At 38.0% G+C, this 16,579-nt stretch overlaps 1 protein-coding gene across 20 annotated transcripts in view; it reads left to right on the top strand.

Moving 5' to 3' along the window:
* Window positions 1–16,139, top strand: part of EXD1 (exonuclease 3'-5' domain containing 1) — a 41,844-nt gene extending 25,705 nt beyond the window's left edge. For 13 of the 20 annotated variants that reach the window (XM_081507678.1, XM_081507668.1, XM_081507679.1 and 10 more), the window contains 5 exons: window positions 2,706–2,810; window positions 2,887–2,967; window positions 5,501–5,644; window positions 6,335–6,526; window positions 14,659–16,139. In XM_081507678.1, the coding sequence (XP_081363804.1) occupies window positions 2,706–2,810; window positions 2,887–2,967; window positions 5,501–5,644; window positions 6,335–6,526; window positions 14,659–15,318 (1,182 nt within the window). In that variant the 3' untranslated portion in view covers window positions 15,319–16,139. Of the gene's footprint in view, window positions 1–2,705; window positions 2,811–2,886; window positions 2,968–5,500; window positions 5,657–6,334; window positions 6,527–14,658 lie in introns of all 20 variants that reach the window. The other 7 variants (XM_081507662.1, XM_081507675.1, XM_081507661.1 and 4 more) reach the window with 1 other exon arrangement.
* Window positions 16,140–16,579: the final 440 nt, after the last annotated feature.

The following is a 16,579-nucleotide window of genomic DNA, read 5'->3' as shown; positions in this document are numbered from 1 at the left end:
GTTGCTTCCTGACCTGCATACAGGTTTCTCAAGCGACAAGTCAGATGGTCTGGTATTCTCATCTCTTTCAGAATTTTCCACAGTTTATTGTGATCCACACAGTCAAAGGCTTTGGCATAGTCAATAAAGCAGAAATAGATGTTTTTCTGGAACTCTCTTGCTTTTTCGATGATCCAGCGGATGTCGGCAATTTGATCTCTGGTTCCTCTGCCTTTTCTAAAACCAGCTTGAACATCTGGAAGTTCACGGTTCACGTATTGCCGAAGCCTGGCTTGGAGAATTTTGAGCATTACTTTACTAGCATTGCTTTGACCATTGGGTTGTGTGTCTTTTTAAATTAGTGTTTTTGGTGGAGTTTTGGGGGGTTTTTTTTGGTGGGGGAATTTATATCCCAGTTTTTGATTAAGACAGGATTCAGGCTGTATGTAATTATGACTATGTAAACACTGCTCCTTGTTGAGCCAGAAAGATTATTCTTTTCTTGCCCAACTTTTTGTTTTTCATAGAATTGATCATTGCCATCTTACTAGCTTTGTTTTCCTTTCATTTGTGGCTAAGCCTTCCCATATTTTCCCCTCAGTATAGTTTTTCACAGGCTTACATCTATTCTGATAACCTGGGATGCATTTTTGTCTTGAAGCCATCTTCTTTGGAGCCCTCTGTCCTCTTGTTCCAATGCAAGCTGGTGATGTCAAGCTGGAAGCTACAAGGGAAGAGGCCTGGAGGCTCAGAATTCAGTGTGCAGACTCATTTCTGAGTCCATTACCAACCCCCTGCCCTCTTCTATATCTTGCATTCCCAACCCTAGAGCCTCTCTCGTTGGATTTATCCAGAGAATATATCTTCTGTCCTCTGTGGGAATGGAAAGGGGTAACTTCAAGACTTACTTGTACAGACCTTCAGCCCATCACCTTCTTTCTAGCTCCTCACTTTTCTTAGTATCTGGCACCTTCAATTCCTAAACCTTTATTTTCATTTTGTGTTTCTTTCTTTGTTCTTTTTGTTTTTCCTAATCTGCTTTCTTTCTGTCAGTATTTCCCACTGCTTTTCTTTAACTTTAAGTTATTTAAATGCTCAACCTTCATCTATGGTCAAATATTTTTAGATATAACATTATGTCCTAAGATGAAGGTAGCAAATATTTGTTTAGAGTCATAAAGGTTTTTTTTTTTTTTTATCATTTGGCACACTTCTCAGGTTTGTTTCTGGGAATCTATCCTAAATAATTCAAAATATGGAGAAAAAATTCTGTGTGAACCTGTTCATCTTGGCAGCATTTATAGTGATGAAAAGTCAGAAGCCACTTAAATAATTAACAGTAGGAGATAATACAGTACATTTGATAGATCTTATGTGGCTGCCAAAAATTGACAAATACAGTATAGAAAAATGTTGAAAGTTTATGAGAGGAAAAAGCAGGGTATAGATTTGAATGCATATTATTAGAGTCACATACATTTTTATATGAAAAAAAGGAAGAGATTGTTGTACTGCATGATGCACTGATTCACTGAAAAGATGGATAACAGCCGTCCATGGGCCTGGCTCTGTTCTAGTTGTTGCTTCAGTTATGAGTGGTGAGTTGGGCATAATCTCTTCTGTCACAGAGTTTGCAGTCTAGCAAAGAATTATTTTCCAAGCTTCTATAATGTGTCTATTCAATTTTTATAATTAAAGAGGTAGAGAAAGAGCAGAGATTGACTGTTTCAGGTGTCACATTCTAGCAACAAAGTGAAAGATTTGAGAATGGGTGCCTGGTTGGCCTGGTAATTGTAACTGTACCAACAGTAGCTCCTGAAATGACAAAGATGGCATCCAGCTGTCCCATAACTGGCTCTCGAGACCTATTTGGATCTGTTCTTTCCTTTATTCTTTGACTCAGTACATTATACAACTTATAACCTTTGTGACTTTTATGATCAGAAACAACCTATAATTCTTAAAATTGTATAAAATTGATCAAACTGACAGTATTTCACATCCTACCATTTTTGCCAGCATGTTGTTGCCTGTTTTAAACTGCTAGAGGGCAAGGATCTTCTGAGTAATTTTATGTAACACCTAACATGACCATGCATGTTATGGGATTCAGAGAAATGGCATTTTGTGTTATTGAGAATTAAATACTGTTAGCTCCCCTTAAACCTATAATTCCGGAATATTAGGATGCCACAGGTGAAACATAAAACATTAAAAAAGAAAAAAGCTAAAGGCCAAACCACCAACTTGTCATTTTCTTTCCTTTGAAAGATCATAGAGATAGTGTATATGTGGGTTTTTAAAACTTTTTTATTTTATATTGGAGTATAGCTGATTAACAATGTTAAATTTTCAGGTGCACAGCGAAGGGACTCAGTCCTACATATACGTTTCCTTCCTTCCCAGACTCCCCTCCCATCCAGGCTGCCATATAACATTGAGCAGAGTTCCCTGTGCTATGCAGTAGGACCTTGTTTGTTATCCATTTTAAATACAGTAGTGTGAAAAAAAAAAGTAGCAATGTGGACTTGTTGATCCCAGTGTGGTTTTTCTTTTTAACTCTAGATAAATTTAAACCTATTTCCCTAAGAGTCAATGAGTGCATATTGTTTACTTTAAAAATGTGGATGTTAAATATTATTTTCATGTCTTTCTTGACCCTTTCTTTCCTGTCTTCCTCTTCCCTAGTTCTGTCTTGTAATATGTGTTTGGATGGTCTATTGCAGGTGGCCACAAATAGCCGGGTTTACTTGTTTGACATTTTCCTTCTGGGAAGTCGTGCTTTCAACAATGGACTTCAGATGGTATTAGAAGACAAGAGAATTTTGAAGGTGAGTGTGTAAGCTGATTCATCTGCTAGTAAGAGTAACAACAAGGTTCTAATAACTCTGTCTTCTGATTCCTTAGGTTATCCATGATTGTCGTTGGCTTTCTGATTGCCTCTCTCATCAGTATGGAATTTTGCTGAATAATGTCTTTGACACCCAGGTACATGCAGGGAAATGCTAGAATCAATCCAATACATATAGTTTCTGTAGAAAATAAATGTCTGATGAATGATTGAAGTCTTTTTGTGTGTGCCTCATTCCTGCCCACTTCTCCTGTAATATGTTTGTACAATATGTGAGAACTTTTGGTGAACTGTAGAAGCACTGCAGAAAAGTTATTTGTAAGGATTTAGGGTTTTTTCCCCTTCGTTTTGCTCCAGAATTTTTCAAGTAAGAAGCAAGCTCTAAGCTCTATAATATTCAGAAACTCGAATGGTTTGGGGGTTATTTGGAAATCTGACACAGACTGTTATTGTGAGGTGAACAGTCATGTCTATGCCTTTACCACACATGTATCAGTTAAAGTGACAGTTGCTCAGTTGTGTCCAACTCTTTGCGACCCCATGAACTGTAGCCTGTCAGTCTCCACTGTCCATGGAATTCTCAAGGCACGAATACTGGAGTGGGTAGCCATTCCCTTCTCCAGGGGATCTTCCCATCCCAGGGATTGAACCTGGGTCTCCTGCATTGCAGGCAGATTCTTTACCATCTAAGCCACCGGGTATCAGTTAAGGCTAATGGCTAATGGGCTTCTGGCACAGGGATGCAGGTTGTCCTAGATGTGCCCCCAAAGCCTATTCTGTCCCCAAATAGCCTGAAGATAAGTGATTTTTCTCTGGTCTAAAGGACCTAGAGAAATTCCTAGACTATACTAGATTTAGAGCTGATCTGGGTTTCTGATTTGTCTGTGAGAGCCATAAAACTACTAATTTTCATTATGTATTCTTTAAGTTCTTCTAATCTTCTAGACTAACACCATGAAAGGAAGATATTGAATATATAAACCTAGAACCTTTGAGGGGGGTTAAAATAATGAGTTAGCCAATTATTTTTAAACAGAAATTCCTAAAAGTTCAACTTTATGTTATTGTATGTGGTTGAAGTTTGTTCTTTATGAATCTGCTTATAATGAACTTTGTGCCAGAAGACCTGTGGGTCTTTTTGCAAGAGCATTCACTGTATTGAGATTGCTTCTTTGATAACTCCAGAATGTAAAAGAATTGCTTATCATTCCCTTGAGGCCATTCAGCTTCTTGATTAGAGCCCATATATGTTGTCTAATAAACTTCTCTGGTGGCTCAGATGGTAAAGTGTCTGCCTACAATGCGGAAGACCTGGGTTCGATCCCTGGTTTGGGAAGATCCTCTGGAGAAGGAAATGGCAACCCACTCCAGTACTCTTGCCTGGAAAATCCCATGGATGGAGGAGCCTGGTAGGCTACAGTCCATGGGGTCACAAAGAGTCGGACACGACTGAGCGACTTCAATTTCACTTTCATGTTGTCTAATGAAGACATTATCATGTCTTTTTTTCTTAATTATTTTTAAAAGTCTTTATTGAATTTATTACAATATTGCTTCTATTTTCTGTTTTGGGTGTTTTTGTTTTTTTTTTTTTGGTCATGAGGCATGTGGGATCTTAGTTCCCCAATCGGGGATTAAACCCTCATCCCCTGCATTAGAAGGCAAAGTCTTAACCACTGGACCACCAGGGAAGTCCCTGGCATGTCTTCCCACATTTTTCTTTTCAGATTTTCATAGTGCAAGAAGCAGGGATTCAGAATTATTTCAATTTGTCTTCCTTTAACACAGTGTATTAGTTTTCTGTTGCTATTGTAACTAATCACCATAAAGTTTGTGGCTTAAAACAAAAATTTATTCTCCTACAGTTCTGGAGATCAGACATCTGAAATCATTTTCACCAGGTGAAAGTCAAGGTGTCCTCAGGACTGGTTTCTTCTGGAGGCTCTGAGAGAACAATCTGTTTCCTTGCCTTTTCAGCTTTCACCTGTACTTTGGCTTGTGACTCCTTCCATCTTCAAAGTATATCACTCAAATCTCTTATTTCATCATCACGTCACCTTCTCCTCTGACTATAATAAAATCTCCCTCTGTCTCATCTTATAAGAACACTTGTGATTATGTTTAAGGCTCATCCAGATAATTCAAGTTCATCTCCCAATCTCAATATCCTTAACTAATCACAGATGCAAAGTCCATTTTGCCATTTACGATAATATTCACAGGTCCAGAAATTAGGATGTGGATATCTTCAGGGGCCATTATTTAGCATATCACACACAGATAAATAATGATTATAATTCTTAATTTTATTAGCTTTCCTTACCAAAACTTTACCAGAATTGCTAATAAGTAGAAGTAATCCTTTAATTTTATCTTCCTTTCCCTATTCATTGAAGGCTCCAAAGAGTAATAAATAACCATAACACAGGCAAATAAAAGAAGTGGAAGGGAAAATAGGGACACATTAAAGTTGGGTGGTCCTTTTTCTTTTCTAATTTCTCAGAATAAGTTAACCTAACAACTTAAAATTTTCTGATGGCATTGTCTGTCACATGGGCCCTTGGGAAAAATAGTATTTAAAAACATTTCTCCAAATGTATTTCTGTCGTGAGATAGCTCTCTGTAATATATTCTATGGATTGGTCTGTTTGTTCTTTTTGAATGCCACAGGTGGCAGATGTCCTTCAATTTTCTGTGGAAACAGGAGGCTTTCTTCCAAACTGCATTAGTACTTTACAGGAGAGTTTAATCAGACACCTTAAAATAGCCCCTAAACATCTCTCCTTTCTGGAAGTGAGACAAAAGTGGATTCGAGTGAGTATTAAAGTATGTCTCATATGACATTAATATTTTCAAGTGTCTTATGAGTGGGATTATTATCATATTATATAGAAAAATGACAGCTTCTATGAAAAGCATATGGACGTTGCCAAAATCTTAGTTGTTTCAAATGGGAGCAGTTTGTGGTCTCAAGTGGGAAAAAACCAGCATCCAGATTTTTTGGTTAAAGTACTTTAAAATAAATTTTCAAGTTGGATAAGAGGGGATTTTATTGGGAATTTGGATTAAGGCACTAGAACAAAAATCATGCCTATTACTTCTCCCAAAGTTAGATAGATTTTCTTCAGCTTCTAATAGCCTTGCATGTAAACTTAAGTCATGATCATATTGGCTACAGTTTTGGCCATATAATCAGTCCTGCTGCTTCCAGTTTTGCGTGAGAAGCCCTGATCTCTCTCTCAAGCCCTCTCTTTCCCCCTATCCACCTTCTTCCCTCCTTCCCTCCCCCACATCTTTCCCCCATTACATACTCACACTCAAATGTATACACACAGTATGTTTGTGTATGTGTATATATTCTCAGAAGGCTACCCATGTTGTGAAAGTAGAAGGTAATAACTGAAGAAAATGACAGTAATGGTGATTTAAGTTAAGCAACACTTAAATAAACCATTCTTTAAAGTTTTGTTTAAGATTCTGAGAAAATTGTTTTGATATCTCTAGGAAAACCCAGAACTGTGGTTTACACGACCTCTTTCACCTTCTTTGCTGAAAATTTTGGCTTTGGAAGCTACCTACCTGCTCCCCCTTCGCTTAGTACTCTTGGATGAAATGATGTCTGACCTAACTACCCTGGTGGATGGATACCTAAACACCTACCGAGAAGGGTCTGCAGACCGACTGGGAAGCATGGAGGTAGGTATCACTCTGTGACTTTGTTTTTAAGACTTCTGCTTTCTCATGGGGGTCACAGTGATACCCACTCTTCACAGCTGCACTAGATTTTTTTCAGCAGACTTGATGATAAGTATTCTTGCAGGGCTTAATGCAGCTACTTGAGCACTTTTTTTTTTTTACCATATATATGTATATATATATTTTTTATGATCACTGACATTTATTTCATATGATACAACTGGTGACGTGCATTTCAATAAAACTAATAGTTGATGTGCTGGATGTCCTAACTCCTTTGTTAAATATTGTAAAAACATTTTCACAATATCAAATTATATTTCCAGTAAATATATCTTTCAAAGAAAGGATAAATTTAATAGTTTATTAGTTATTTTTATGAAGCCAGCACAATATAAGAAAACATATTGTTGATAGAATATTGCATTAAAGCCAAATCTTTCCCATTTTTATACACCTCACAAGCTAAAAATGATTTGTAGAGTCTTAAAGGATTGTTAAAAAAAAAGTGTGCAGAAGCCATGTTTGTAGCTTACAAAGCCTGAAATATTTGCTATTTGACACCTTACATAAACAGTTCACAGGCTGCTGCTTTAAACCATTCTCATTTAGGAATATTGATGCTATGTCCTAAATAAAATAATAGCATTTTTGATACAAACTCCATTCAATGTACTACGCTTTTTTATTTTTACAAATATTTATTTATTTTATTTTGACTGTCCTGGATCTTTGTTGCTGCACAGGCTTTTCTCTGGTTGCGAAGAACAAGGGCCACTCTTCATTGTGGTATCTGGACTTCTTGTTGTGGCTTCTCTTGTGGAATACAGGTTCTAGGGTATGTGAGCTTCAGTAGTTATGGCACATGGGCTCAGTAGTTGCAGGTTCCTGGGCTCTAGAGCACAGGCTCAGTAATAGTGGTGCACAGGCCTAGTTACTCTGCCACATGTGGAATCTTCCTGGATCAGGGATCAAACTCATGTCTCCTGCATTGGCAGGTGGATTCTTTACCACTGAGCCACCATGGAAACCCCTATAGTTTTCTATTAATGTGTCTCTGGATTGTAGTTACAAGCATGGTTTAAAATTATGTTCATAATATTTAGTAATTGATAGAAAATATTATGGGCTTCCCCGGTGGCTCAGACGGTAAAGAATCTGCTTCGAGTGCAGAAGACCTGGGTTTGATACCTGAGTTGGGAAGATCCTCTGGAGAAAGGCATGGCAACCCATTCTAGTATTTTTGCCTGGAGAATCCCCATGGACAGAGAAGCCTGGCAGGCTACAGTCCATGGGGTGGCAAAGTCGGACATGACTGAGAGACTATATTATATTAAATTCTGTATTTTACTAGGGCCAAGAAGGTCTTATGCTGCTACTGCTGCTAAGTCGCTTCAGTCGTGTCTGACTCTGCAACCCTGTAGATGGCAGCCCACCAGGCTCCCCCGTCCCTGGGATTCTCCAGGCAAGAACACTGGAGTGGGTTGCCATTTCCTTCTCCAATGCATCAGAGTGAAAAGTGAAAGCGAAGTCACTCAGTCGTGTCCGACCCTTAGCGACCCCATGGACTGCAGCCTACCAGGCTCCTCCGTCCATGGGATTTTCCAAGCAAGAGTACTGGAGTGGGTTGCCATTGCCTTCTCCAGAAGGTCTTATGATTATCTCATAAATGCTGAGAAGGTTATTTTGTAACTTTTATGTATTTTACTCTCACTGTTTAACAAGAAAAGAACAATATAAAAATCTTTGTATAGTTAGTTTGTTTGGAGAATTTTAATGTTTTTCGTTTATCACTGTTAAGGACAGTTTTTTATCTTTTTAAGATTATACTCTCACTGTTATTTGCTGAAAAATTTGATAATTTTCTATGTACATTGTTGATTAAAGTTGGAATAGATACTTTAACATGATAAAACATATCTCAAGCAAGAAGACTACATAATATTTGATTTGGAACATTAATATCAAGAAAAATACAAAATTGATGACTATAACCACTATTTTAGTAGTTTCTGAAGCTATTAGCCAGTGGGATTAGGAAAAAAAGATGAACTATAAAAATTGAACAAGAGGAACAGGAATTATGACTTGCTCATGATACATTCGAATACTAAAGAGAATCAACTGGAAAAGACTGCCACAAACAAAAAGGCAATTTGATAAAAGGTACAAATATAACATAAAATTAATAGCTTTCCTATACCCATATATACAGCTAGAGAATATAATGGGAGAAAAACATTAATTTATAATTGTAACAAAAAATAGATTATATAGAGATGAAGAAAATGTTAAAGTATTACTGAATGGTGTAAAAGAGGATTTAAATGCATGGGGACATTAAGTGTTTTTGCCTATCAATTATTCCTGAATTAGCTTTTAAATTTAACTTTATTCTAGAAAAAATATTAAAACTGTAATTATTTTGGTAAACTGTGATTATAATGTTTATAGGGATAAATAAGCATAAAGAAGACTAGTCCTGTCGGATATTAAACATATTATATGTCTATATTAAATGTCAGTGATACATGTATACACAGATCAGTGGAAGAGAGGAGAGAACCTCGACATAGATCTCATATATATCAGTAATGATTGGGATAAAGATAGAATTTCCAATCAGTGAGAAAAAGATTATTTAGTAAATGGCTTTAGACAATTGACTAACCATTGTGGAAGGAGGAGAATCAGAGTTGTATTGTTACTTCTTTTCCTACACCAAAGTAAATCCCATGGATCAAGTATTTATATAAAAAATGGAATTATGAACTTATTGGCAAAAAGTATTAAAAGAAAATTATCTCACAGTAGGAAAATGTCTTCACCAACTTTATCAAGGAATAATTGACAAAATTATGTATACTCAGAGAAGGCAATGGCTCCCCACTCCAGTACTCTTGCCTGGAAAATCCCATGGACGGAGGAGCTTGGTAGGCTGCAGTCCATGGGGTTGCAAAGAGTCGGACACGACTGAGCGACTTCACTTTCACTTTTCCCTTTCATGCACTGGAGAAAGAAATGGCAACCCACTCCAGTATTCTTGCCTGGAGAATCCCAGGGACGGCGGAGCCTGGTGGGCTGCCGTCTATGTGGTAGCACAGAGTCGGACACGGCTGAAGCGACTTCAAAAAGTCAACGAAAGAGTCCGAAATGCAGTACTTGGATGCAATCTCAAAAACAACAGAATGATCTCTATTCATTTCCAAGGCAAACCACTCAGTATCACGGTAATCTAAGTCTATGCCCCAACCAGTAATGCTGAAGAAACTGAAGTTGAATGGTTCTATGAAGACCTACAAGACCTTCTAGAACTAACACCCAAAAAAGATGTCCTTTTCATTATAGGGGACTGGAATGCAAGAGTAGGAAGTCAAGAAATACCTGGAGTAACAGACAAATTTGGCCTTGGAGTATAGAATGAAGCAGGGCAAAGGATAACAGAGTTTTGCCAAGAGAATGCACTGGTGATAGCAAATACCCTCTTCCAACAACACAAGAGAAGACTCTACACATGGACATCACCAGATGGTCAACACCAAAATCAGATTGATTATATTCTTTGCAGCCAAAGATGGAGAAGCTCTATACAGTCAGCAAAAACAAGATTGGGAGCTGACTGTGGTTCAGATCATGAACTCCTTATTGCCAAATTCAGACTTAACATTGAAGAAAGTAGGAAAAACCACTAGACCATTCAGGTATGACTTAAATCAAATCCCTTACGATTATACAGTGGAAGTGACAAATAGATTCAAGGGACTAGATCTGATAGACAGAAGAACTATGCCTGAAGAACTATGGATGGAGGTTCATGACATTGTACAAGAGACAGGGATCAAGACCATCCCTAAGGGAAAAAAAAATGCAACAAATCAAATTGGCTGTCTGAGGAGGCCTTACAAATAGCTGTGAAAAGAAGAGAAGCAAAAAGCAAAGGAGAAAAGAAAGATATACCCATTTGAATGCAGAGTTCTAAGGAATAGCCAGGAGAGATAAGAAAGCCTTCCTCAGTGATCACTGCAAAGAAATAGAAGAAAACAACAGAATGGGAAAGACTAGAGATCTCTTCAAGAAAATTAGAGATACCAAGGGAACATTTCATGCAAAGACGGGCACAATAGAGGACAGAAATGGTATGGACCTAACAGAAGCAGAAGATATTAAGAAGAGGTGGCAAGAATACACAGAAGAACTGTACAAAAAAGATCTTCATGACCCAGATAATCACAATGGTGTGATCACTCACCTAGAGCCAGACATCCTGGAATGTGAAGTCAAGTGGGCCTTAGGAAGCATCACCACGAACAAAGCTAGTGGAGGTGATGGAATTCCAGTTGAGCTATTTCAAATCATAAAAGATGATGCTGTGAAAGTGCTGCACTCGATATGCCAGCATATTTGGAAAACTCAGCAGTGGCCACAGGGCTGGAAAAGATCAGTTTTCATTCCAGTCCCAAAGAAAGACAATGCCAAAGAATGCTCAAACTACTGCACAATTGCACTCATCTCACACACTAGTGAAGTAATGCTCAAAATTCTCCAAGCCAGGCTTCAACAATATGTGAACCATGAACTCCCAGATGTTCAAGCTGGTTTTAGAAAAGGCAGAGGAACCAGAGATCAAATTGCCAACATCCACTGGATCATCAAAAAAGCAAGAGAGTTCCAGAAAAAAACATCTATTTCTGCTTTATTGACTATGCCAAAGCGTTTGTGTGGATCACCACAAACTGGAAAATTCTGAAGGAGAATTCCCTCTGAAAGAGGGAATGCCAGACCACCTGACCTGACTCTTGAGAAATCTGTGTACAGGTCAGGAAGCAACGGTTAGAACTAGACATGGAACAACAGACTGGTTTCAAATAGGAAAAGGAGTACATCAAGGCTGTATATTGTCACCCTGCTTATTTAACTTATAGGCAGAGTTCAGTTCAGTCGCTCAGTCGTGTCTGACTCTTTGCAACCCCATGAACCACAGCATGCCAGTCCTCCCTGTCCATCACCAACTGCCGGAGTCCACCCAAACCCATGTCCATTGAGTAGGTGATGCCATCCAACTATCTCATCCTCTGTTGTCCCCTTCTCCTCCTGTCTTCAATCTCTCCCAGCATCAGGGTCCTTCAAATTAGTCAGCTCTTCACATCAGGTGGCCAAAATATTGGAGTTTCAGCTTCAAAATCAGTCCTACCAATGAAGGACTAATCTCCTTTAGGATGGACTGGTTGGATCTCCTTACAGTCCAAGGGACTCTCAAGAAAAATACATCATGAGAAATGCTGGGCTGGATGAAGCACAAGCTGGAATTAAGATTGCTGGGAGAAATATCAATAACCTCATATGCAGATGACACCACCCTTATGGCAGAAAGTAAAGAACTAAAAAGCCTCTTGATGAAAGTGAAAGAGGAGAGTGAAAAAGTTGGCTTAAAACTCAACATTCAGAAAACTAAGATCATGGCATCCGGTCCCATCACTTCATGGCAGATAGATGGGAAAACAGTGGTAACAGTGGCAGACTTTATTTTTGGGGGCTTCAAAATCACTGCTGCTGGTGATTGCAGCCATGAAATTAAAAGACACTTACTTCTTGGAAGAAAAGTTATGACCAACCTAGACAGCATATTAAAAAGCAGAGACATTACTTTGCCAACAAAGGTCCATCTAAGTCAAAGCTATGTTTTTTCTAGTAGTCATATATGGATGTGAGAGTTGGACTATAAAGAAAGCTGAGCACCGAAGAATTGACGGTTTTGAACCATGGTGTTGGAGAAGACTCTTGAGAGTCCCTTGGACTGCAAGGAGATCCAACCAGTCCATCCTAAAGGAAATCAGTCCTGAATATTCATTGGAAGGACTGATGTTGAAACTGAAACTCCAATCCTTTGGCCACCTGATGCAAATAACTGACTTATTGGAAAAGACCCTGATGGTAGGAAAGATTGAAGGCAGGAGAAGGGGACAACAGAGGATGAGATAGTTGGATGGCATTACTGACTCAACGGACATGAGTTTGAGTAAACTCTGGGAGTTGGTGATGGACAGGGAGGCCTGGCGTGCTGCGGTCTATGGGGTCACAAAGAGTTGGACACGACTGAGGGACTGAACTGAACTGAACTAAAAGTGTACATCATTATGATACGACATACATTGTGGAATCATTACCAAGATTGAGATAATTAACACATCTATCACCTCATGGCTACCTTTTTTCTGTGTGTGTGCTGAGAATGCTTAAGATATACTCTCAGCAACTTTCAAGGATTAACTATAGTAACCATGCTGTACATAAGATCCCCAGAACTTATTCTTCTTAAAACTGAAAGTTTTTTCCTTCTGACTTACATATTCCCATTTCCCTTTCCTTCAACCCCTGGGAACCACCGTTCTATTTTCTGTTTTTATGAAGTAATATGTTTGGTGCTTTTTTTTTTAAGATTTCATCTATCAATGATTCCATGCATCATTTGTCTTTATCTCTCTGGTTATTTCACTTAGCATAACCCTTCAGGTTCAAATATATTATTGCAAATGGCAGGACTTCCTTCTTTTTAATGGCTGAATGATATTCTATTGTGTGTGTATATATACACCACATCTTTATTCATTTGTATGTTGATAGACATAGGTTCGGAGAAGGCAATGGCACCTCACTCCAGTACTCTTGCCTGGAAAATCCCATGGACGGAGGAGCCTGGTAGGCTACAGTCCGTGGGGTCGCTAAGAGTCGGACACGACTGAGCGACTTCACTTTCACTTTTCCCTTTCATGCACTGGAGAAGGAAATGGCAACCCACTCCAGTATTCTTGCCTGGAGAATCCCGGGGACAGCGGAGCCTGGTGGGCTGCCGTCTATGGGGTCGCACAGAGTCGGACATGACTGAAGCGACTTAGCATAGCAGACATAGGTTGTTTACATATCTTAAGCATTGTTAATGACACAGTGAACAAGGAGTGTACCTGTCTCATTGCGATCCTGTTTTCATAATCCTTCAAATATGTACCCAGACATAGGATTGCTGGACCATATAATAGTTCTATTTTTAATATTTTGAGGAACCTCCATACTGTTTCCCATAGTAGCTGTGCCAGTTTACATTCCTCTCAACAGTGTATGAGAGTTGCCTTTGTTCCACATTCTCACCAATACTTGTTTTCTGTATTTTTGATAATAGGCATCTTAAGAAGTGTTAATAATATCTCATTTTGGTTTTGATTTGCATTTCCCTGATGACTAGTGATATTGAGCACCTTTTCATGTTCCTATTGGCCATCTAAATATCTTCTTTGGAAAATTGTCTATTCAAGTCCTTGTTCACTTTTAAATTAGATTATTTATATTTTTGCTATTGAATTGTATGAGAGAATGGTTTTCTCTGCAACAGAAATACTCAGAATTCAAAAAAGGTAAATAAATTTGACTTCAAAAGTTTTGTATAGTAAAAATACTGTGCACAAAGTCAAAGGACAAGCAACCTGGGAAAAATTATTTGCCTCATAACGAAGAGCACATTTTCTTAATATATCCTTTATTGTAGCATTTATGTAATGACAAGATACTGTAAGTAACTCAAATATCCATCCATAATGGTTTGGTTAAACAAATTATGGTATATCCATACAGCCATTAAAATTGCCAACATGGAAAAATCTCTTAAGACAGATTTTTTAGTTGGAAAAATCAAGATAGAAAAATATAATATTGCCATTTGTATAAAATATTTTTAGAGTTATCAAAATAAAAAGTTGGAGGAAAATAAAAATTTAAAAATATAATCCAATGAAAAGATATTTAGTAAGAAATCAAATATGCAAAGGCTGTCTCTGGGAGGCTCACAAGAAGCTGCTTTTTACAGGGTGTGCCTGCTAAGGCAGTTGGGGCAAGATTGGAATGGACCCTTACTTTTTTTGTATAATCTTTATGTATACACACATGCACAACATACAAAACTGGATTCAACATATTTAAATTACTCAAAAAACAGTACTACTATAGTTGAAGACACTAGAGGGTGCCATAAGAACACATTTGAATAGATGCTTGCTTGCCAAATACTGTTTAGTAGAAGTGATTTTAAGGACTATATTCAGAAATTTAGTTATAGTAGACTTGTGTTCATTTTCTTTTCTTAGCCTACATGTATGGAGCTCCCGGAGGAACTGCTTCAACTCCAAGATTTCCAGAAGCAGCGCAGAGAGCGAGCGGCAAAAGAATATCGAGTAAATGCGCAGGGACTCCTAATAAGGCGAGTACTACATCCAAAGAAATCGGTGACAGAGACAGCAGGGAAAGAGGAAAAAGTACAAGGTTTCTTACTTTGTAAAAATTCTACACAAGATAAAGCCCCGAATATTACATCTCATGAGGATGTAAATTTACTGAAAGAAGAATCTAAGAGTAAACAAACCACAGTAGAGCCTCAGTATCTACCTCCCACAAAGGAAGATGCCAGCGAGGACTCCAGTTACAACCTAAATTACCCTGAGTCAGAGGGGGTTAAAGACCAGAGAATAACTCAAAAAGAACATCTCAAGATACCTAAACAAGAGTGTCAGACAAGTTTATCTTTGAAAGAGGAGATAGAACAGTTATTGATGGTGGAAAACAAGGAAGATCTAAAAGGTACAAAACAAGATGTGTCAGTGTCTCCTTCCTTTCCTCAGGAAACCAGAGTGTCTCCATGTGACATTTTTCATCCTTTTAGAAAAGCTGTGCTTCCCACACTTCCTCCCTGCCCAGCTTTGGAGAAGACTGATTCCTGGTTAAATCCCTATTCTCCCAATCTGCCTTAGAGATCTGCAGTTTGTTTTTGAGGCCATTAAGGTGGCTTATTTCCTCTGCCTTCAGGGCCTTCCTCAGTGCTTAAGTTTCTCATGTTGTAAATTCAGTTTTGCCTTAGTCACAGTCTTTAGGGAAAATTATATCCTCTTACTTTCTTTCAGTATTCCTGGAATTTGATTAGGATGGGAATGAATAAGTTAAATAATGGAAGAAGTAGATCTTCTGATTATGTCATTCTGTAGAAATGTTCCCTGTGGCCAGACTGAATTATTTCTCATAATTGGGGTTTAAAAGATTTGAAGAAGGGAAAAATTTTGGACTTAGTGTCTGGAAGAACCTATACTTTAAATTTTTTTGTTGTATTTTTTGGTTTGAAGGGGGTTGGTAAAACTCTTAGCCAGAAGTTTAAAAAAATTGATACCCAACAAGTTTATCAGAACTTTTTTCCTTTTTAAAATACTAATAAGTTTATTAGGTATACTTCAATAAAAGCTGAAAAATCTAACTTTATTTTTCAATTTAAATTTTCAGTCTGTCTTATGTTATAAACAAACAATAGTTAATGTTACTACAGGAATCAGTAAACAGTTCTAGTTTCTTTTCATTTCATTTACTTTTAGACAATTTTGTCCTTTTTCCTAAAAAGCAGGGACTTCTTTAAAGTATGTCTATTACGCAAACTTTAAGTTTGATTGCACTCTGTTTGCCTGGAGTTGGTATGCTTTCTTAGGGAGAAAAGAAGGCAGGTTGTTCTGAGTCTTTTTATATTGAATACTTGCAAGTTGCTCACATTCTTTTGTGTATAATAAGCAATAAACCTGTTTTGGCATTAGGTTATCTCTCACTTTTCTTCATTGTGTCAGGGTAGGAATAAATTGGAATGTTTCTGCATTTCTAAGTCTAGAATCTGGGGTAGAAATCTGTATGTATTTTTTTTTTTTGGTCCACACTACACAGCTTGTAGAATCCTAGTTCCTCGACCAGGGATCGAATCTGGGCCACAGCAGTGAAAGTGCCTAGTCCTAACCACTGGTTCACCAGAGAATTCCCTAGAAATTTGGTAATTTGACTGTTATACAGGCCTCTATTATTTATTGCACTTAGGGAAAACTTAGAGACAGCCTTCAGTTAGGAACATCCTTGTCTGTGCTCATTAATTCTGTCGTGAGTACCACTGAAAGAACATCCAGCTGTGCCTTCCAAACCCCAGAGCCCAGATCTGGTCTGAGCTTAAGATGAAGGCAGGCCTAAGAGCTGTCAGCTCAGCCCTGT

Source organism: Giraffa tippelskirchi, chromosome 7, assembly GCF_054371585.1.
Source record: "Giraffa tippelskirchi isolate mGirTip1 chromosome 7, T2T-mGirTip1v1.2.pri, whole genome shotgun sequence".
Taxonomy (NCBI): Eukaryota; Metazoa; Chordata; class Mammalia; order Artiodactyla; family Giraffidae; genus Giraffa; species Giraffa tippelskirchi.
The sequence above is the reverse complement of the archived record's forward strand: the minus strand, read 5'-3'. Positions and strand labels throughout refer to the sequence as shown.